The sequence below is a fragment of the Nuphar pumila genome, chromosome 11, assembly GCF_984573655.1.
Source record: "Nuphar pumila chromosome 11, dmNupPumi1.hap1.1, whole genome shotgun sequence".
In the NCBI taxonomy this organism is placed as follows: Eukaryota; Viridiplantae; Streptophyta; class Magnoliopsida; order Nymphaeales; family Nymphaeaceae; genus Nuphar; species Nuphar pumila.
The window spans coordinates 11,686,553-11,709,380 of NC_143259.1; the positions used below are offsets into that span (position 1 = coordinate 11,686,553).

The window sequence follows — 22,828 nt, forward strand, 5'->3', positions numbered from 1 at the left end:
GTAAAACCATATTTTTTATCATGTTACATTAAAAAATTACGGGTCTTAATTGAAACTTGGGTCGGGTCCGAGTCTGGTATAAAATTTTACAAACTATATCCGGGTCCATATATTAATCAGACTTTAGAGTCCGGATTTGGGTCTTCTTATTTATCACTATATCCGGATTCTATAGGGTTTGGTTGGCGGTCGAGTCCCGGTAAACCAGGCATGTTGACACCACAAGATGGCGTTAATTAATTAATTAATTAATGGTAATTGAGTATGGATTACATCATTTGACATAGGATGGGGTTTCATTTTAGATTCAATCTTAGCCATCTTTGGACCACAATTTTCACCTTTCTATGAACAGATACTAACCGTCCAGATGCTTCACCTGAACGGCTACGATCGATGTCAACAGGATTGAATTCCTTTTTTGTAATAAATGCCGGCCACCCACAACCACACACGCGAAATGCCTGCGGGCCCCGCTTGACAACGCTTCCACGTCAACAAGGATTTAAGCAGATCGTTTAGTCTTTCCCTTTGATTGGGATGGCGGCCACCTTCCTTCCTTGGCGCCGTTCCCTCTGCCTCTGGTTAGCCACCATCAGAAAGTCAAATTTTTTACTAGGTAATTAATTAATTAATTAATTTAGTCGGCTGGTCTTCTTTCTCGTGTCCTTCTTTTCCATCCAATCAATTTATTCAGATGTGGGAGTTTTTAATTTTTCTTTCTGGTTCCCTTTGAACCAAAGAACAATCGTCGATCTCGAGAACGATCGGAACCCTAATTTCACGCTTTTAAGAGAGATTCCGATGCAGAATTCCAAAAGTTCGATCGATTTTTCGGAGCTGTCGAGTCGATCGTTCGGTTCAGGGGTTTATGGTTTTGGATTTCGGTCTGATTTGGTGGTGGAAGGATGAAGGAAGAAAAGATGAGGAAATTGGAGTATCTGGGGATCTTCATGTTCGGAATCGGTTGTTTCTTCGTGGGGACCTTCTGGAAGAGTCTCGAGTCTCAGGAATTCTTCTTCGCGTTCACCGGCGGCTACGGCGACGCCGGGTTCTCTCTTGCTAACCGCACCGATGGAGCGGCGAGTCGCTTCTTCAAGGAGCCCGGGAATTCGTCGTTCTCGGTGCCGGACGGAGGGCCGGGGATCCAGCTATGCTCGCCCCATATGGAGAATTACGTGCCGTGCCGCGACGATTTCGATAGGGTTCGGAGCGTTTTGCTGCCCGGAAAGGGTGGCCGGCTCGGGCGGAATTGTCCGGATGAAAGTGATTTGTGGTTCTGCTTGGTTCCGGCTCCAAGAAGTTATCGGAAGCCGGTGCTGTGGCCGGAGAGCTTGAACGAGGTAATGCGTCGGTTTCTTTTATCTGTTGGCTTTAGTGAATTTTGCTGTTTATCTGTCTAGATAATGGAAGGAGAAGATTAACATCGTTGGTGAATCGTTTATGGACTATCGTGAAAATGTGTTTCTTATCTTCCACTGTTTTCTCTTTCTTGCTATGGGAATTTGGGTGCAATTTGCTTAACCGTGAGCAGAATCACAGTATCGGATAATGTTGATCATTCCGTTTTTAAGGAGTTTTTTTTTTGTGTTGATTCCTTAGACAAGCTTTCTTTCTTTGGTCCCTTTCGAACTTGAAAACACCAATTGTAGGGCAGAGATGGCTGCCTAATTTAGCCTTGTGACGTTTGATTCATTCAAAGAGGAAATTATTGCTTGAATTTGAACAGGCCAGCGCAGTGGGGCAGAAAGTCAAAAACTGTGTGTTTCAATAAACCCTGCTATAATCTTCTATGAGAAATAGGCCCCAAATCCGTCGTTGGCTTTCTTTAATTTGTGAACCCTTTATTCCAAATTGACATTTCTATTGATTAATCAGGAAACAATCAGGTGATCAAGGTGTGATCGAGGCGATCACCTTGATCACCTTTTCCACCAATCTCGTTGGAGAGTTCTTTGGGTCCACATCTAACAGAACATGGGTTACACAGGCACTCTCTGACGAGATTGGGGGAGAAGGTGATTGACATGATCGTGTAGATCACTTGATCCCTTTTCACAGTCATAGATTCCCATCTTCTCTATATAGAGGTATAATAGTAAAATGTAATATGAATTCTGTTTATGCTGGATGGTGGGGATATAATGGTTTTCTGAGTAATTAAGACAGTGTCATAGACCACTTCCTGATCTGCTGCTTATTTATTTGAATATGTGCAACAATGGGATGATGACGTGAATCATACTGTAGCAGTCACATGGATATGGGTATGGTAAAGCAATGGTGGATGCGTTGGAACTAACCAAATTGGTTCACAGATGCACAATAATTTGTGCTGATTTGGTTGGTTTAAGGCTTAAGCCATTTGACTATGGCCATGGGAATTGAATGATTCTTCCTGTTAGAGTCATATGTATTGTTCATCTCATTAATTTTGATTGTCCTATCTCTAGTTAATTCTTTTGTTGATTTTGTAATTTATTTTATGTAATCAATAATTTCTACAACCTCTGTGCCAAAGTTTCATATGCTAATTATATCAAGTAAAGCTAACATCAAGTCTTGATTGGGCACTTGGCCCTATACTTTGTGAGTGGTGGTACTCCTTATGCAGTCTAAAGTTTAATCCACTGATGCAGTGATTCCTTGTCGGAGTTACAAAATTGGTTGTACTTCAGGAATTATGAAAACAATAAGGGATGGTACTCACCTACTCGGTAGGGATAAGTATGTTCATTCTTTTAGATGTGGCTGGGCATCACTATAGTGGACTTGGTTTCAAGCTTAGCAAGTTGTTCACTAAAACTTTTTTTTTTCATATTCAATTCAAATGCGTTTATATTAAAAAATGTATATTTGTCTAATAGAAATGTTGACAGGTATGGGCAGGGAATTTCCCACTGTCAGGGCCGGTAAAGTATGCAGTCAGCAAAAAATTTGTTGTTCCAGAGGGAGAGAAAATTAAGCTGTTGGAGCATGGAAAAGAACATTTTCTGCTCCAGTTTTTATATAATCTGTCCAAGGTATCGTGGTGTCGATTTTTTGATTAAGTTGATCTCTCCTCATCAAGCAATCATCTTTATTTTTATTTTGGAGTTCTGAAACTATTTGTTTTATCCTACTCAGACAGTTCCTGATGCAATGCTTGGTGTGCACATCAAAACAGCTCTTGAAATTGAATCTGGTTTCAGTGGAGTTGGCGTTGCACTCCTTTCTCACAATGTGAACAACTTCTTTATAGCAACAAAGGACATTTATAAAAATCAAGTGCAGCTTGCTCTTGAGCGTGGTATTCCTGCTATGCTTGCAGATTTTGGGGCACATAGGCTTCCATATCCCAGTGAAGCTTTTGATTTGATATACTGTTTGAAGTGCAATATTGATTGGGTCCATGATGGTATGCCATTAATCAGATCTCCTTCAACTGTGTTTTCTGAAGTTACTATTTGTTTGCAATTAAGATTGTGCAGCTTTGTTGCCCCACTGGTTTTGGTGATTGAGATTTGTACTCTTCCTATCCTACTTGCTTTTATGTTTATCATCATTATTAGGCTTCTGACTGGGAATATGATTTTAAAATTACTTGAGCTTGTAAGTGGTTTGTTCAGGTTCTGACTTATCAGTATTATTTGCTTAGAGCATTACTGGAAGTATGCATTGATTCTCGATGTTTTAGATGTATGGAAGATTTTTATTTTTCCTTAAGGGAGATGTGTGGAAAACTTGCAAAGATCATTTTATTAGTACAGAACTATGATTTTGCAAATGCCTGGGCTATGTAGTTCATTCCTTTATTGACCTTTCAAAAATTGATGAGCTTTCTATAAAATTTGCTGTAAATATACGCATGTAGTTTGCAGGCTATTACAAAAGCACAACTTCTTCAGGAAGTCTTTGTTGAAGCATGATGTCATGGATTTCTTCAATAACCATAAGTTGCTGAAATTTTCCTACTGCTAAGGAAAACAGTCATACCCACGGTTTTCTAGATCATCCCCACTTCCAGTTTTGAAATCTCATTATCAAAGTATTCTTGGTATTTAAATTGTAGATGTCAAATGTAATTTGTAAACAACCCAAATTTCAGGCCTGCCTTGATCACATGGAATTTGATATTTTATGTTCAAGAAGCGAGTATTCTCTATAAGCTTCAAAACATGACTTTCCTTTCAAATTCATGTGCTTTTTCTTTTTGTTTCATTTCTAAATCTCCCAATAGTTGTGGGCATAGGATGCATTATCTGTGTTACAGGAAGCACATAGTGATAGTGGGAAACCCGATTTGTTTGCCCATAAGGGCTCTGCAGATGTGCATCCTTCCCACAAGGGCAAAGCTGGGTCTACTCGCTGGTGGGCAAGGGGGACCTGGGGTTTCACAACATTGAATGCTACAAATAGGGTATGGGTCAACTGATTGTACCTTTCAGCGAACAGAAAATGGGCAATTTTCTCCCTAGCTATCCAAAAAGAGAAAAAGGGAAAGGATATTCTGATCTGAGATTGGAATAAACTCAGAGCAGATTGGATGTGAAGTTAGAAAATGGAGCGAAGTAATGTGATTTTTGTGGATTTTTTGCTTTGTTTTATTAATATCATGTGAATAATGAATAACAACAAGTAAATAACAAAACCAGGTTGCTGCAAGAGAAGAAATATAAACCAAAAAGAAAAGAAAAGGAGCAAGGTGGAAGGAGAGGGGGTGGGGGAGGAAGGAATTGCATCAGGAACAAATAGATGACCAGAAAGGAATACACAAAAGAAACTTGATGAAGATAAAAAAAGGATAAAGAAAAGTGATGGAGAGAAACAAGATACTAAGAGGAGAATAAAGTGGAAAAGAATTAAAAGAAAGCCAAAAAATAGCAAACCTGAGATGTGGGTCACATGACACCATGATCAGAATGCCAGCAATAATAGATTATGACTCTAGTACCATAATTATCATGGATAACTGTATAAGAAGGTAGAGGATTGAGAAATAGCAGACCGTCTCTTGATGGTTCTCTCATCTGAGGGGCCAGACATGTAAATTTTTATTTATTAAAACAGCCCTAATAAAGTTAATTACAAAATATGATTTTCTAATACATTACTTGTTTGCCACTACTTAGTACATAAATACACTAATATACATAGGATATTACAATTTTACAAATAGTGCCACTGCATAATGCTGTCTAATATTTTCAATCAATGAAGTGCCTTGGCCATCTTACTAGCTATTTTTTTGATTGAACAGTTTGTTTTCTTGTTTTTTAGGCTTAATTGTCGTAGTCGACATGATTTTGTGTGTGTGTGTGCACGCATGGACACATCTGCAGATTTTAAAAACTAACTGTGTTTTACTGTGGTGAAGGTGGCATTATGCTTCTTGAAGCTAATAGGATGTTGAGGGCTGGAGGTTATTTTGTTCTAGAGGTGGAGTTCCCACTGAAGGAGAAAAATTTCTGGAGTGGTATATTTCTCTATGTGGTACAAATTTCATCACATGTCTCGCGAGAGCTGTGTAATGTTTGCATTTGACGTCAGTTTTTTTTTTGAGTTATATAGAAGTAAAACATATTTCCTTTTTAGCTCTTAGGTACTTCATTGTGAAAGGCCAACCATCATCAGATGTAATAATCTCCAGTTTTCACATTGTGCATATTTCCCTGTTTTCAGTTCATTGGATTATTCATCATCCTTTTCTGCTTTTTTTTTTGTTTAATCAAAATGTTACCTAATTGCCATAACATTTAGTTCCACCATTTAACCCTTATGCAGATATGAGCAATATAACTGGCCAGATATGCTGGTCACTTGTCGAGAAGCTAGAAACCATCTCATTTTGGAAGAAGCCTTTCAACAATAGTTGCTACATCAATAGAGGAGCAGGTGCACGACCACCACTATGTGACCCATTGGATAACCAGGATGATGTATGGTAGGTCTTGCTTTTAAAAGATAAAGTTGTTTCACAAGGTTGTACACGTACTTATATTTGTTAGCACTTTGTGGTTTGCACTTTAGCACTCACACATGATTGCACACACTCACACACAAAGACAACTTATTGACTCTTTAAAATGTACAGGCATGCAATATTTGCAAAAGCAACTTTTTGCATAACAGTTTTGATCATATCTCATCCTTTTATGACAATAATGTAGTTCACTCTGGCCATTACTAGTCAATGCCCTAATATCGTTTTGTTTTGGAGCTTCATTATGAGTGATTAGGAAAATGGCTACTGAGAACGTTTGCTTTCTGTTACATAAAAAAGCATTCCTGCTTTTTATAAATTTATTAAGGGATAGTGTTTCTTTGTGCTGTCTAAAATACTTTTGCTCTTTTTTGCATGGCTGACTGTCATTCTATGAGAATTGAAAGGAACTTCCAGTTTGAATGACAAAATGTTAGTTGACTGAGTATATCTAATGCACTAGTTCCCTTCAATTATCTGCTGTGGTTCGTCATGGAATGTACAGGGGAGAAAACGCTATAGCTGATGATTATTAAGTATTATCATTTAAATGCTTCTTTGTGTATGCACATTTATAAGTGTTTTTCTAGTACTATATTATGAATTATGCATTAGTAGGCTAGTAGCATTTCTCTATGCACGTGTGCCAATGTTGTTGCACCATAATGTGAAAAGTGACTAAATATTGTTGCTTTTGTCATGTGCCCCCTGTCAAATTTGTTCAATTTATTTAGTGATTGTTTTTCAGGCATGTGGAGTTGAAGAACTGCATTTCTCCATTGCCTGAGCATGTTGATGCAACCTCTTCAACTAACCTATACAGTTATACTCGTTTACCAAACCGGTTGAATGATGTGGACCTAGAAACACATGTATCAAAGGCTATGTCATTCAAAACTGAAGCACAATATTGGAGGCTGGTTGTGAACGGCTATTTTAACAAGCTTGGATGGAAAAATTTAAAGTTTCGCAATGTGATGGACATGAGGGCAGCCTTTGGCGGGTATATGCCTTTCCTTTTCTACTTCATGGTTTAAGAGTCATTAGGATGTAATTTTGACATGGAAAAATTTTCAATGCTTAAAAAAATTATGTATTTGATCCATATTCATGTTAATTTTATAAGAGTTTGTTGCATGCGTCTTGAATTAGTGCTATTATATGAAAATTTTGCAAGTGATCTCTCTCTCTCTCTCAGCTTCTTCTTTTGTGTTCCAGGTTTGCAGCAGCATTATACCAGAAAGGCATAAACTGTTGGGTGATGAATGTGGTTCCTATAAGTGGGCCTAACACGCTTCCTATAATTTATGATCAAGGATTCATTGGTGCAATTCATGATTGGTATCCTTCTCCTTCTCATGCATGCTTGCTAGTACATTTCTTGGCTTTGAGTTTATGACATTTGTTCTGTGAATAGGTGTGAGCCCTTTGATACATATCCACGAACTTATGATCTTATCCATGCTGCTGGAGTTTTCTCTTCCGAGTGTAAGAGGTAATTTAGTTATTCATATGAGTTCTCTCTTGAAGTATAAGAGATAGATACTTACATTAATATGTTTTTTCCACGGATAAGTTTTTAGAAGAAATTGAAACATGGTTAGTTAATCAATGTACCACCGTATTGTTTATGTTCATTTCATGACATGACAAGAAATAGAACCTTAAAATTTTAATTATTGACACCCTCACGTATAGTGGTAGCTTTCTTATGTAAGCTGTTAAAGAACCAGTTCCATTTTTTATTCATGATGTTGGATCGTGAAACTTTTAAGGTATGCTAGAGAAGGTTTGTGAAGTCCTTGTGAGGATTTCACATGGCTGGTACTTCTGGCATGTTTATATTAGAATTTAGAAGCCATGTGAATTTTTCATCATGATAAGTTTTAGATCTAAATGTAGTGAAACATTTTCTCAAAGGATACATTTGCAAAGTGTTGTCATGTGGCTCATGCCTTAACCTTGATGTGCAAACCATGAATTTAATATGGGTATGAACCACAGTAACAAGTACTGCCTATATGTTTGAAAATATCATGATTTTAACACTATTTTTCGTGGCCAATATTATGCCGAGAAAACATGATGTTTAAAAAAAAACACCTATTTTGAAACTGTCACATTTTAACTCACACATACAGGCACAAAAGTACTAGAGAGAGAGAGAGAGAGAGAGAGAGAGAGAGAGAGAGAGAGAGAGAGAGAACTTATCAACCCTTCTAAACCCGCTCCTTTTTTCTCTTTGATTTATCACTTTGTGAATAAACTGCCAATATTTAATATTGGTGACTGCTTAAAGGTCACAAACAGGGCCCTAATCTACCCTTTTGCTTAATCCTTTTTGTTCTGGTAGTAAATGTTAACTAAAAAAGGCACTGCAGTTATCTGCTAATTTGGACAAGGATTTCGGTTTCTTGTCTCCATCAGAAGGTTCTTGTTTCTGCATTCCTCTCTGTGCCCTCTGCCAGAATTGAAGATTGACCAAGTAATCCAATTAACGATCAGGCTGTTCATTTATTTCACTTGTGTAGCTAACTGTTTTATGTCAATAGTTGATCAACTATTTTTGTAGTCACCATCATACCAGCAGCAGAAGTTGGTATCTTCTCCGCTGCTGTTGCTGCATATAATGATGATGGTGATGGTATTAATTAGCTTCTGCCTTTGCGGATTTGGATTCACAATGACTTTTCCTTGATTGGTTCCTCCAGGTGTGAGATGATAGTGATTCTTCTCGAAATGGATAGGATCTTGCGCCCCGAGGGACAGGTGTACATTAGGGACATACCTTCCATCCTTGCCGAGGTTGACGTGCTAGCAAAGCAGATTGGCTGGAAAACGGTAATGGTTGAAACTCATGAAGGATTATATGGAGAACGGACGGTTTTGATTTGCCAAAAATTGTTCCTACATTTCTGATTACTGACCCAGAATTCCCTGGGATCTTGTTAATTAAATAAGACAAAGAAAATAGATGGGATGGCCTGGATCCATTTTTTTCTGACTGTCCTGTCCCTTGGTCGGTCCATTCTCTGTGCTCATGTGGTTCAACTGTCCTTGAGCAAGGAGTCATAAACGAGGGGTTTTCACCAATTTATCCTGTTTGGTCTTTGAGTTGATTTGCAATGAAATATGATGAAGGCTATGGTTGATTCTGTCTGAATTTTCAATCCATGTCACCTAACTGTCACGTGAAGCTGCCATGGGTCAAGCCTGATTCTGGGTTTGGTTTGTATGTGAAGACTTAGGTTCACATTGGATGGAATTTGTCTGCATTCTCGTTAACCACTAGCTCTGCTTTTGCCACTTGGACGCATCAGTCATGTCCCACTGGTCTAGAATGATGTACCTAACCTGAGTCGGTCAAAGTCAACTCAAACTAGTGTTTAATGACTCGGGCCGGGCAAGAGAGAGAGAGAGAGAGAGAGAGAGAGAGAGAGAGAGAGAGAGAGAGAGAGAGAGAAATTCTCACCTTGGCTAAGGCATCCCAGAAATTCTCACCTTGGCTAAGGCATCCCATGCAGAAGCATCTCTCATACTAATTGCCAGTCACTTTGGTCTGAAAGCTACTCGAATGTGTTGCAGCCATTGTCTCAAACTGAGTCGCTCGAGTTCTTAAACATTGTGGATTTCTACTTGAAAATTCTTATATAGATCAGATTAGGGTGCTCTGATAGAAGGTCGGGCTGGTTTAGACTGTAGTCAATCTGGCTTGACAGTTCTAGCTGAGTCTGTAGGGTCCTTCATCCACGCTTTCTTGGAATATGTTTATTCTTGTCAACTTGGGGAAGTTGCAAGATTATTCATCATCTTTTCTCCAACCAATTGAAATTTCTGTACATAAATATGATAGTGGTGATCCGCATCAATTCCCATCAGCTCACCAGTAAGAAAGGTTTTCACAACTCAAGAACCTCAAAGATTTTTTTAGCCTGTATTTTGGATTAGTGATTGTGGGCCTTGAAGTGTCAAACACAAGCTGGCTATAAGGCTATTTAATTTAGGGCTTAGGGCTCAATGTCAACTTCTACAGCTAAAAATGGGAAGGATATGGGTCAGATGCCATCTAAACCATATCCAATTTTAAGGATATGGGTCTCATCATATTAGCATCTATACAAAAATGAGTGGGATATGGATATGGATGTGCCCATAGTACCCGGCTGGATCTAGAATCATAAAACATATGGATTGATCTAGTTGAGTGTGCAAGACCTATCACCTATGAACTCAGCTACGCAATCTTAGATGGATGCAACTGTGCACCAGTCTCACCGTCCAATACCAAACAGATCAACAAGTAAGAGACGGGCATATGCCTAATATCAGGTGGAAATAACAAAAGATAATAAGAAATGAAATGAAATTCAGCAGCTGCAAAAATCGAGTCGAGAATACACACAAAAGCACTCCAGAAAAGAAAAAATACAGTAAAAAACCACTTTTAAAGCACATTGTCCTTTGTCCAAATCGGGATAATAAAGGATAAAGTCCAAAACATACAAATCAAGCTTTCTTGCCACCTCCAGAATGGAAACGGTCCAAAATTTCTTTTAAAAATGGGCTTAGTAAAGTAGGTCCATAATTTCTTTTAAAGTAGGCCCAACTAGCTAATTGGACCAGACTCAAGGTCTGAAAAGTAAACGGACCAGGCATGGTTTGGAAGTTTATAAACCAGATCCAATATTTGAACAAGATTTTAAGAAATTTACATCTGGTGAGGGCCTGGGCCAGGTTTGATCCTTGGCTTGGTCTAAACAGGGTTTACGCCATGTCAATCCTTGTAACTGTCTGGGTGACTGAGATGCAGCCCATTGATGGGCCGTTCAGCCTGTCCAAGAAATGTGCTGGGCCGGCCTGTTGCTGGCTCCTAGATCTAACCTGCTCATGCAATGCTTTGATCAAAATCTAACCTGTTCCCACAATGAACTTCTATAAATTGAAACGTAAGTCATGCTCATAATCTTGCAAATTATCAATCCAAAGTGGTAAGTGTACATATGCTTTATTTATTCTTATTATTAGCAGCAGCAGCAATTCTAGAAACGAAACAGATGCATGCAATGGGCGTTTAGGAGCTGTGTCGTGCTTGCAATTAGTTGATTGCGTCTTCCAATTGGGAGATGATGCTGACAAAGATCTGGAAACCTTGGCCCATATCAGAGAGAAGGCAATACTCATTCTTTGCATGGTAAGTTGACATCAAACCTGTAAACATCAAAACCACCAAGGGAATCATTTTCACAACCAAGATTTTTCCAGCAAAACCAAAAAACAAAAGGGGCAGCAGAAGATAGAGAAAAAAAATTGTTATTGAAGTTTTGCATAGAATTCTAACTAAATTCGAGAAAGAAAATGAAGTCCTGAAATTCCAGACACAAGTATTTCAAGAACTCAAGAGCACCTCAGTAACCAGAGAGAAATGGATGGTAACAGCAGCACCCTCCATTAAATACACGGTACACCATAAAACACTGAAGGAGCAAGTGTCTCTAGAACAACAATTTTTAACAAGGCAGGAAAGCAAGCCACAAGAAGGCTGAAAATAATTTTCATCAGTAAAGGCCTGTGCCTACAGTGCATCGAAAGAACAGGACAACCACCTCAAACGGTATTAAGCATGATACATCATCAGAATAATGGAGGCCCAACTTGGTACTCCATGAAGAGGGAAAAGACAGCATCATAATAACAAAGGACCTAACTCAAACCTGGTCATAGTTGATAACATCATTCAACCCTCTTTAGCTGAAAAACTTTCACGAGTAAACTAAACTTGGCTCACATGCACAGTGTTGGTTCTAAGTAAATAACATACTTGCCCTTGATTGATTGAGTTGGTGATCTAATTTCAGTGGTGCCAATAATGGAAACAGCAAAGGTAGGGCAAATTGGTGATAAATGTTTGGAGCAATATAGCCACCTAAAAGTCTAAAGCATACTAAGAACTCAACCGCACTTTGGACACTGGACTTTTTGAGACCAGACACCTGAGAGTGAGACTATTTCAAGTTTTAAAAAATGGTAAGATCGCATACCATATCCTGCAGTTTGAACATCAAAGCCTTCATCCTGAGAAACACATAAGAAATATCAAGGTTTCATCATGCGTACACTATAATTCTCTGAAGAAAGAACGACTGGAGACAAACCTGTAATTCTCGAATCAAAGGCAAACTCCCCGTGATTGAGTATGGTTTTACATATCCAACAACTTCCTCAGTTGCTTTGCACAAGACATGGTAGCCAGGAGAATCAAGACTACAGGCAACTCCAGACATCATCGCCTCAACAAATGTGATATCAAGCCTGAAAGAACAGATAGACGAGTTAAGGTCATCGAGTGCAGCAGACAAATATTCATATACCTGTGTGAAACTCATCTACAGATGGTGATGTAGAACATGGCCTCGCTCTAGTGTGTGTGTGTGTGTTCCGTGCACAAGTGCATCCGGAGGAAGGTGGAAGATGATAACGGTTTTGCAGAAAACTGTGAAGACAGACCTTCCCCTAAGGTTTTCTTCAGGAACAATGTATTTTGAGACAGGCCCCCTGGTATCAAGCTTCTCTATATTGTTGTTTATGTCATCCACATATTCCTGCAATTTCTTCACCACATCCACATTGCTGGGAAAAGCAAAACCGAACAAAAAAAGTTATAGCATTTCTCATTCCAAAACAGATTTAGCTATCAATAATGTCAAAAAAAGAGTAGATCCAGAAGACAAACACAACAGAAGAGAAGGGGATTTCGAAAGAGAGAACTAGCAAGGGGTAGCTTAGGAGCACCACACGGGTCATGGAATACGTGCCTGTAAAAGGGAGTCAGCCTGCATATCAGAAAAGAAAATGGACTAAGAATAATACTGAGACTCAAAATGTTAGAAATGAGTTCTGCAGTAGATGGTCTATTAATAATAAGCGTTTACAGCCTTTAACAAAGTTCAAGTGAAAAAGTAAAAAAATCCAAGGCATGCTCGAGCAAAAATGCAAAAATCAAGAAAATAAAAAAATAGATGTCCAGCATAAAGATGCAAAAAATGAACCTGGAGAAGCCTGAAATGATTAACAGACTATATTGATGCAAAATTGATGCTTAGACCTAGAGTGAACATCCTGACTATCTTGTCATGTGAAGTGCAAACAAAGAGTAGAAATGCTGATGAGGAGACGGCAAGTAATGCAACTACTGCAACCTGTAAGAAGATGTCTCACATACTAACATCCAAATGAAAAATATCTAGAGAAATGCAAAGTTATGAATTTGGCAGCAGTTGACTGAAGTTGACAATCATGCCTTTCAGTTGCATTAAGACTGTATTCAGCTAATCTGTATTGCAATTAATAACATGCTTCCAATCGGAAATAATGGCCCAGTAGACAACTTCAAGTTATCTGTCCCTTCAGATGGCGTAACATGAAAAACCCAAAAATCCCTTGATTCATATTTGTGAAATACCTTGAAATCCTATGTCAAACGACAGCATTAAGATACCATGTGTGCCGCACTTTGTTTGAAATAGCCATAACACACTGCAAAAATAGTAGGACAATTTTTAGAAGTGAAAAGGTACGAACCTAACATCTCCTGAAATTGTGCATTCTGCTGGAATTTGATTGACGCCACCTCCAGGGTCTACAAAATCCTCAAATACCTTAGCTCATCTATTTCATAACGCACAGCAAGGAGAAAAAATAATAGATAACGTAACTAACATCATGACCATGGTTTAGAACTTAGTGAGGTAACTGGGAAACACAATATGGAAAAAGTTCCAATGCATAAATTTATTTTATTTCTTTCTATTTTTTCTCTAAATTTTATTTTCAAATAATGCGACCTTCCAAAATTTAGAAGCTTTCTTCAATATTTCATTTCTTGGAGACAACCAATAGAAATGGTAACTGATGAAAAATGAAGATCAAACTTTTACTTTACTAAAAGATATGCACTTTCCCATGGAAGTTCAAAGTAAAAACAAAGGACTGGTAGTTGATGCATCTGATAGCAGCAAGGTGATGTTTTTATCTCCAGAATGAAAGTGTGCCATCAGGATAAGAATATTACAACTCCATTGTGTTGGTTTCATAGTTGATGGTGTGGCAAACCCGTAAACCTTTTCCATAGGATGTGGAGGAAAATCCCCGTAAAACCGTAACTGGATCTCCTTAAGAGCTTCCATGGCTAACTCCAGAGGATTGACAGTCTGCAGACATGAAACTGAAATATGTCAATCCTTTTCTACACAAAATTTATGTGCTACTCTTAACTGTGATGGGGATTGCATTTTAACGGCAGTATTCAACAATGACATGTAAATTATGGGAGTTGCGCAAAAAAATTTTGGGAGGAACTTGCACATAATTTGATTGCCATGAATCTAAAATGCCAAGCAACTTAAAGAGCAGACAGTTGATCAGATTATAAAGTTCACAATTGACTTGGGACTTGACTAGGTTTCATGCCAACATTGAACATTTTACCATCATGGACGCATACACAGTTATACATCAACACCACTGAGTCACCTAAATTGCTGCGACCAAAAACCCTGCACCCCATGAGCAGGACCATGACAATCTTCCAGAGTTTTGAGACAGGTTGTTGGATTTCCAAATGTAGACGGATGTAACTGTGGTAAAAATAAAATGACAATCAACATGCTTGAGCAGGGTAATGTTGAGCTTCCAGAGCCCTTAGCCAGGTTGTTGTGCTTCAAATACTGTTTATTGAACCAGTGAATTGAATTTTAAACATATAGATGCAGAAGGAAATCATAAAAAAGAAAGAAGAAACCTTATGTGGAAGGCCACTATGAAAGAGTTTCCCAGTTGCTTGGAGTTTCCACGAAATCATTCCACCAGTACCAATGCAAGGCTGTTTGTCTGCTGTGTCGATCCAAAACCTGTATGAAACAAGAGAAATATGAGTAAATACTTCTATGATGCAATGAAAGCAATATTTCATTCATGAATGATTGTTCATCCGTTTCTCACAGAAAGTGCACAACAAACTCATATGCAAACCACATTTTCATCACAACACTGTTTGCTATGTCTAATGCATTGCTTGAATCTATTTGCTACAAATCAGTCTATTTTTCACGTTCCTCAAATTTCATAACAGGATGACCAAAAACCATAAAATATGATATAACGGTTCAACAAATGGACTATAAAGTGGTAGCCATTCTGTTTCATAAATACAAACAACAAAACTGAAATTTTCAAATTCCATTCACAATGTTCCATTACAAAAATTACACGCTACTCAACTGAGACAGATATCATCACAGGCAAACAAACCATATGCCCTAGACTTTTCCTTCTTCAAATTTCATCTACACCATGTTACACAGTGTCTCTTTGGACTATTAGGACATTATAAAAAAAGTACAGAAGATCAAATGAAACTTCAAGGCAACATAAAACAAAATCCTTTCTCGTAATGTGTAGAAGTTGATGTGGGCTTTTTTTGTTTTCAATAGCCTATTGATCTAATTCGTAAGGCCAAGTACCTTAGAGGTGACTCTGCTTTATGAGTTTACTATGCCTTTACTTCATTGATGATATTCTCAAACAATTGTTTACAACCAAAGGACTGATACAGCTCCAGGGCTTCTCAATAAATCTATTCTAGAAGCAAAACACATGGAACAATACATTCTACAAAAGGTTTTTTTTTATCATGTTAAATTATGATCAACACCTAAAATATGAAAGACTATGTAAGCTATGAACTGTACTTCAGCAAGAAATCCATTTCATGGCTAATGAACGTTACTAACATGCAAAGGGATTATAAATTTTCCATTTGATAGAAAAACAGAAGATATGGTCAAAAGAAACTCTAACATGCACAAATCAGATCTCTAACCAATAATTCCACAGCAAACTCCAGCAGAATATCTATTCCAGACAGTATGAAATTATGGGATCATTACATTCTATGCATGTGTATAAAAGACTTACAGAGGGCCATCTTTGAGCTTATTAAGAAGGCCTTCCTTTACAAGAGCATCGACTCCAACACCCAGTATAGATGAGTTCTCCTCATTGGCAATGAACACAGCAACCACAGTAGAATTCAGTTTTGGTTTTGTTTGCCCTAATCTTTTCATGAGTTCCGTAACAAGAGCTACATGCCCCAAACAATCAGTTGTACCACGACCACACAATTTATCACCATCAATGCTCAAGGTGAAAGGATCAAACTCCTGAACAAGAGCAAGTAAGAACCATAGGAGAAATCATCAGCTCAACGAAATTAGAGTATAGCCAAAATGATAAACCATACAGAAATGTGAAAAATTAGTATGAGTTTTTTTCTTTTTTAGTTTGTATAGATTTCAGGTTCCTTTATCGATTTTAGGAGAATGCTGAAACTAGAGACAAGGGAAAAAAAATTCTAGGAAATATCGGAGTTTGTTTATCCTGATCTTTTGTAATTGATTAAACAGGAGGCGTCTTCCTCTTACTTGAGTACCATTACTACTTTTTATTTATCTGTTTCCTCTTGATTTTTTTTAGTTTCCCATACCCATAGCAGGCTTTCATCCAAGATTAAGTTTCACTAAGCTCACCAAGATAAATGGCAAACGCATTGTTGACATTCCAAATAGAGCTGAAGATAATCACATATTCCAGTACAAGTAAAAAGGGAATTCTAAAACATCAACTAGTTTACATCCCTGCCAACCGACTGAAATGTGCACGTGAAAATGGAAATACCCGAATACATCACCTATCAAACAACACAACAAAAAGATGGGCGTCCATCTCTACTCCACAATGAAAATTAAATGCCCTCTTGACAACAGAGCAGAGTTTTCTAATCGTTTCAGGGGACACGTTTTCACCAATTGCTCTTTTAGAATTGCACACAATTCACAAAGAGATTCCCAGATAGGGTTTGCTCTTTTTGGACTGAAACTCTACACAGGAACTTAAATTTGAAAGAGAGAGAGAGAGAGAGAGAGAGAGAGAGAGAGAGAGAGAGAGAGAGAGGGAGAGAGAGAGAGGATCAACATTAATACTCACGAAGATCAACAAAATGTTGAACCCATGAACCAAACAAAATAGAAAACAAAACTAAAATATAGAAAAAACAAAAGCTAAAGAAAAAGAAACTACAGACAGCTAGCAACAAACAACAAAGCCAGCTCAACCAGGATCCGCTGGATTAGAAGAAACCACCGTTGAGTGAACGTTGTTCGGATGAAAGGAGAGATCTCTAAGATGCATACGTAAAATCGCATATACGTCAACCAGGATTTTATGGATAAGATGAATAAGGATGATCGGAATTTGACGGAAAGTAGCATCATTGCGAGTCATCCAAACAAACCACCAAGTAGTAAGCAACCATGTCTTCCAGATCAGTCTCCACCACTTGCATCGTCTAATTTCAATAGGGCCCAGGAGCAGATCAAGCGCAAAAGACTCCTCTTTGACAATTACGTTCGGAGATCTCCACGTCCTATTAAATAGAGCCATAAAGATTGGGCAGGACCAAAATAAATGAAAAGTAGTTTCTTCAGCAGCTTGACACAACACACACCAACTTGGAAACTGAAAGTCCAACTTCTTTAAATAACTGTGAGTCCGAACCCTATCATGCAAAATTAACCAAACCAAGACCCGAGATCTTGGAGAAGGGCCCTTACCCCATAACGCACACTCAGGAAACCAATCTGCCCCTGGGGGGAGCAACGATCTATACACTTTGTGGGTGTGGAACGCACCATTTGGTGCAAGCGCCCATTGCAACCACTGATCATAATTTCCAGCATCCCCAGTTTGATCTCTGAAGGACGATAAGGCTCTCAGCCACATGCTTCGCAAGTGCGAGATCGCCAACCCTCGGGTTCCATGGCGAGAGTGAGATGAATCAGGAGCACCATATTTAGCATGAAGCAAGTGAGCACATGGAGAGCCTGGTTGATGGGCCATCCAACATTGCTTGGCCACAAGAGCAATACTCCTCTGTCTTGGAGCAAAAACACCTAAGCCAGCCATACGCCTAGGTAACACCACCGTTCGCCAACCAACTAAATGGCGCTTACTCTTAAGTTGACACCCAGACCAAAGAAAATTCGTCATTAAACGACAAATTTGCTTCTCCACGCCCACAGGCATCACGAACATTGACATGAAGAATTCAGGGATAGAAGAAATAACATGTCTGATTAAAGTCAGACGGCCAGCAATAGAGAGATAAAACGCCTGCCACAAAAAAAGCTTGCTTTTCACTTTTTGAATAGTTGGAGCCCAAGCAGCGAAAGAGAGGCGCTTCACTTGTAACGACAGACCCAAATATGTCATCGGCAACTCAGAGATTGCACAATTAAAATTTTTTTGACCCACTACAAGCATAGGAGACTGAACATTGAACATAGTAAGAAAGCATTTGCTATAATTTAGGAAAAGCCCAGAAAGAGAAAGAAAGAACTGGAGAATAAGCTTGAATCTAAGCATCTGCTGCACGTTTGCTCGCCCAAAAATAATCATATCATCAGCATAAATAAGAATATGGTCCGAAAAATCCGGAACATCTAGAGGATCTATCAGGCGCTTCTCCACAGCACGCTTGAGCAACACGACGAGGCCCTCAGCAATGGCATTGAACAACAAAGGCGAGAGAGGGCAGCCTTGCCTTAATCCACGCCCCAACTTGATCCAGCCACCTCTAGTGTCGTTAATCTTAATCATGGCATGAGCATTAAAGACCAATTCCCTCACCCACCCAGAAAAATGACAACCAATGCCAAAATTGGATAACATTTGAAATAAGAAGGGCCAATGCACATAATCAAAGGCTTTATGAAAATCTAATTTAAGAGAAAAATAGGGCTGACCACTAAGATGTAAGGAGTGAATTACTTCAGAGGCCAAGATGAATGAATGGTGAATCCTCTTATTGTGGATAAAGGCGAACTGAGAGTTCGAAAAAATTTGATTAGCCACGACCTTCAACCTATTAGCCAATACCTTAGCAATCATCCGATAAAGGGCACTCGTAATAGAGATCGGTCGAAACCTAGAGATATCAGTGACAGCATCCTCTTTCGAAATTAAAGAAATAATTGCCAAGTGGGTTTGAATAGGCAATCTGGAGTTGCGATAGAACTCATCAAACATGTTAATAATATCAAGCTTCACACAAGACCAAAAAATTCTGAAGAAATCCACATGAAACCCATCAACACCTAGAGCTTTCCACCCCGACAAACCTTTGATGGCCCTAAAAATCTCATCTTCAGAGAACTTCATTTGCATAATTCTGGCTTGATCTTGACGAATCGAACCGACAGAAACAGGACCAATGACACCCTTCGCAGTAAGTGAAACAGAGTATAAATCTTTAAAATACTGAGTGACAGCTGAAATAACGTGTTGATTAAGGTACGAAACACTCCCAATGGTGATTGATGGGACGACATTCCTCCTATGACGATGAGAAGCATATGAGTGAAAAAATTTAGTATTATCGTCTCCGGCCGCAAGCCATTTCACCATTGCCCGTTGTTTCCATCTAATTTCCTCTTTGACCCTCCAGTTCTTCAAAAGCGTTGATAACTCAATAGATCTGTCCTGCAAACTCTGCAGGTGAGAATCAGATAGAGACTCTGGAGAAGACATATTTTGATACAATACTGAAATCTCTTGTTCCCAAGTAGCCATTTGCTGAAATTTAGCCACATCTCGATTATGGAGCCAAACTTTGATATCCTTAGTTAGACGAGACAACTTCTCATGTTGGAAGGCTTGTTCCAAGAGTCTGAAATAATAGTATGAAAGTCTGGCTCTTGGAGCCACTATTGTTCAAACACAAAACTCCTGGCGTGTTTAAAACCATCCCCCCAAATAGTGATTAACTGACCATGGTCCGAGATAGAGGGAGCCAGCAAAGCACACTTGACATCGGGAACGAGAGAGAGAGATCCAACAAAAACAACTGGAACAAAAAGGAAAATCTCAAGGCACAAAAAAGCAAAAAAAAGGTACAAAATCTATCTCAACATGCCCAAAATCGATCAAGACAAAACACAAGATCACTTCTGGCCAGGGGCTTCCCATCAACCGCTCAAATTGCGCTAACATAACAAAACTGGCAATATAATAAAACCACTACCAAACCAACAAGTAAAAATCTAAGAAAAAGACCACAAGCCAAGCAAAACTGACAAAACCAAACTCCAAAAAAGAAGAAGAAAAAGAGAGGGTGGGCAAAGAAGAACAGACCCAGTCCTCAGGGTTGGCAGTGACCACATCCATATGGCACCCAACAAAGGACAAGATCTTCCCGGGAACTGTCCCCGGGTACTCGACGATGAGGTTGCCCCTCCCTTCCACGAAGCTCACGTGGTTCAGCAGCAGCGGCCCTCCTTTCTCCTTGCTGTAGGGCAGCAGCGCCTCCAGTACGTGCCGGACGACCCTGTCCTCCTGCGGGACGAGCTCGGGGGGGTTGTTCTGAACGTACCCGGCCTCCCCAATGAGCTTAGAGAGGAGCCTCACGAAGGACCCCTCGTCCAGCAACCCCAATTCCTCCTTCAGAGACGCCCCCATTTGGTTCAGAAATCAGAAGACCGACCACTCGAGGGAGGGAGACTGCAAAGAGAAGAACACCCCAACAATCTGAACCCGATGAGGGAGTTCAGGGTGCCTCTGTTACCACGGTGAAAGGTCTCTCTCTCTCTTTAACGAGCGAGGCCGACGTCTCGTTTCGGTTTACTGGAGAAACGAGACGAGATGGCTCATGTATCGGTTCGTAAAGAGCTCCTTCTAGCATGGAATACTAGGGGTCAATGTCACGAATCTTTCTCCCATGAGTTTTTTTCAAAAAGGAACTTTCGCTGCATGTGAAATTCTTGTGAGAGAATCTCAGGAAGGTCAAGTTGTCAACGATCGAATTTTTTGTGAGAACATCCAATGCCCACTTATGATTTGGTGCTCAAGGCAGAAGAAAGTGGGTAGAGTATCCAATGCTCACGTTTTTAGCGTGAAGAGCACTCAAAGCTCACATATTCTAGTGTCTTAGTTTATAGAGATTTATTTTTTGGTAGAGGCTAGAAATCCAAAAAAAGGTGGTGTACCTGAGTTGTGTTCTTAATTTTTAGCTTAGGCTTTTTACTTTCACGTAAAGGCTTTGCTTTTAAATAGGTGTCTTTCTTTAAGTTAGTTTGTAAAGAAAACAACAAGTTCGAATAGTAACTTTTGAAGTTTTGCTTTTCAACTACTGTGTTATTTACTATTTCCTGTGCTGCCATTTTCTTGCTTTTACCTCATATTTTCTTTAATTATTGGTATCAAAGCCAGGTTGGAATCAGAGTTGGGCATTATGAGAAAAACACAGTAGGAGCATTGCCGAAGCAAGGAGTTCCTATATACTCAATTTTTTTTAAAGGATAATTTTTTAGTAAGATTGCACTACAAGAAACCTGCGGATTAGCGACGACTTAAATCCGTCGCTAATCCGCCCCTAATCCGTCGCTAAACAGCTTAGCGACCGATTAACGTCAGATTAGAGACAAATAACTTTCATCATGATTTTTTTGACGCTAATTCGCGACGGAATATATATGTCGCCCATTCCATCTCTAAGTAGCAACAAAATATATTTGTCGCCAGTTTTGTCGCTAAGTTACGACAGAATAACGAATGCCAACATCCATCACAAGGTTGTCGTTACTATATGACGACTTTGTTTTTGCGACGAATTTATAGTCATCGCTAATCCGTCGCAACATTCAACGCTAATAGTAATTAGTGATGGATATATCCGTCGCAAACAAGGAAAAAAATTTAAAAAAAATATTTGAAAATTAAATATCGAGAAATTTTTTTTCGTGATACAATTTATATTTTTTGTGAATAAAAAATAAAGTACACATCAAAATACATATAAAAAAAAACTAAAACAATTAATCGATCCACTGTAAAATTCGCAAGTTTTAATTATTTACAATTCAACATTTACATTTTTGAAACAAAAAGAAGGTAGAATAAATTCAACACATAAATCTAATCTCCAAGATTTTGTGCGTCTTCTTGTTCATTGTCTTGATCTGTCCCTTCAGCTCCACTACGCTGATTATCGTCAGCAACCTACACAAGAAAAAAAAGGTCAGTATTGATAAACAAAATATATTGAAATAAATTATAATCTGTATGCGATTTTATCATCCTTATATGTGTTCTAAGGCAGTAAAAAAACTGTATATGTGATTCTATCATGCTCATATGTGTTCTAAGGCAATAAAAAAACTATATATGTGATTCTATCATGCTGATATGTGTTCTTAAAGCAGTAAAAAAAACTTATATGTGATTCAATCATGCTCATATGTGCTCTAAGGCAGTCAAAAAAATGTATATGTGATTCTACCATGCTCATATATCTTCTAAGGCAATAAAAAAACTTTATATATGATTCAATCATGCTCATATGTGTTCTAAGACAGTAAAAAAACTGTATATGTGATGCTATCATGCTCACATGTGTTCTTAAGGTAGTAAAAAAACTTATATGTGATTCAATCATGCTCATATGTGCTCTAAGGCAGTAAAAAAAACTGTATATGTGATTCTATCATGCTCATATGTGCTCTAAGGCAGTCAAAAAACTTTATATGTGATTCTATCATGCTCATATGTGTTCTAAGGCAGAAAAAAACTATATATGTGATTATATCATGCTCATATGTATTCTAAGGTAGTAAAAAAAACTCTATATGTTATTCTACCAATACTCATATGTGCTATAAGGCAGTCAAAAAATTATATATGCGATTCTATCATGCTCATATATGTTCTAAGGTAGACAAAAAACTGTATATGTGATTATATCATGCTCATATATGTTCT

At 38.6% G+C, this 22,828-nt stretch overlaps 2 protein-coding genes across 2 annotated transcripts; one reads left to right on the forward strand and one right to left on the reverse strand.

The window, feature by feature from the left end:
* Positions 1 to 533: 533 nt before the first annotated feature.
* On the forward strand, positions 534 to 9,125 carry LOC149821966 (putative methyltransferase PMT12). Its single transcript, XM_089981246.1, has 10 exons — positions 534 to 619; positions 744 to 1,343; positions 2,880 to 3,023; positions 3,127 to 3,397; positions 5,357 to 5,455; positions 5,764 to 5,923; positions 6,711 to 6,965; positions 7,181 to 7,303; positions 7,380 to 7,457; positions 8,674 to 9,125. The coding sequence occupies exons 2-10, from the start codon at positions 909 to 911 to the stop codon at positions 8,879 to 8,881; spliced, it is 1,773 nt and encodes a 590-aa protein (XP_089837372.1). The 5' UTR covers positions 534 to 619; positions 744 to 908; the 3' UTR covers positions 8,882 to 9,125.
* Positions 9,126 to 10,876: 1,751 nt separating this feature from the next.
* On the reverse strand, positions 10,877 to 20,639 carry LOC149821967 (Peptidase M20/M25/M40 family protein). Its single transcript, XM_089980783.1, has 10 exons — positions 20,207 to 20,639; positions 15,935 to 16,179; positions 14,760 to 14,868; positions 14,031 to 14,169; positions 13,541 to 13,598; positions 12,775 to 12,792; positions 12,467 to 12,589; positions 12,115 to 12,271; positions 12,001 to 12,034; positions 10,877 to 11,170 (listed from the first exon to the last, which is right to left on the reverse strand). The coding sequence occupies exons 1-10, from the start codon at positions 20,528 to 20,530 to the stop codon at positions 11,058 to 11,060; spliced, it is 1,320 nt and encodes a 439-aa protein (XP_089836909.1). The 5' UTR covers positions 20,531 to 20,639; the 3' UTR covers positions 10,877 to 11,057.
* Between the last annotated feature and the right edge of the window lie 2,189 nt (positions 20,640 to 22,828).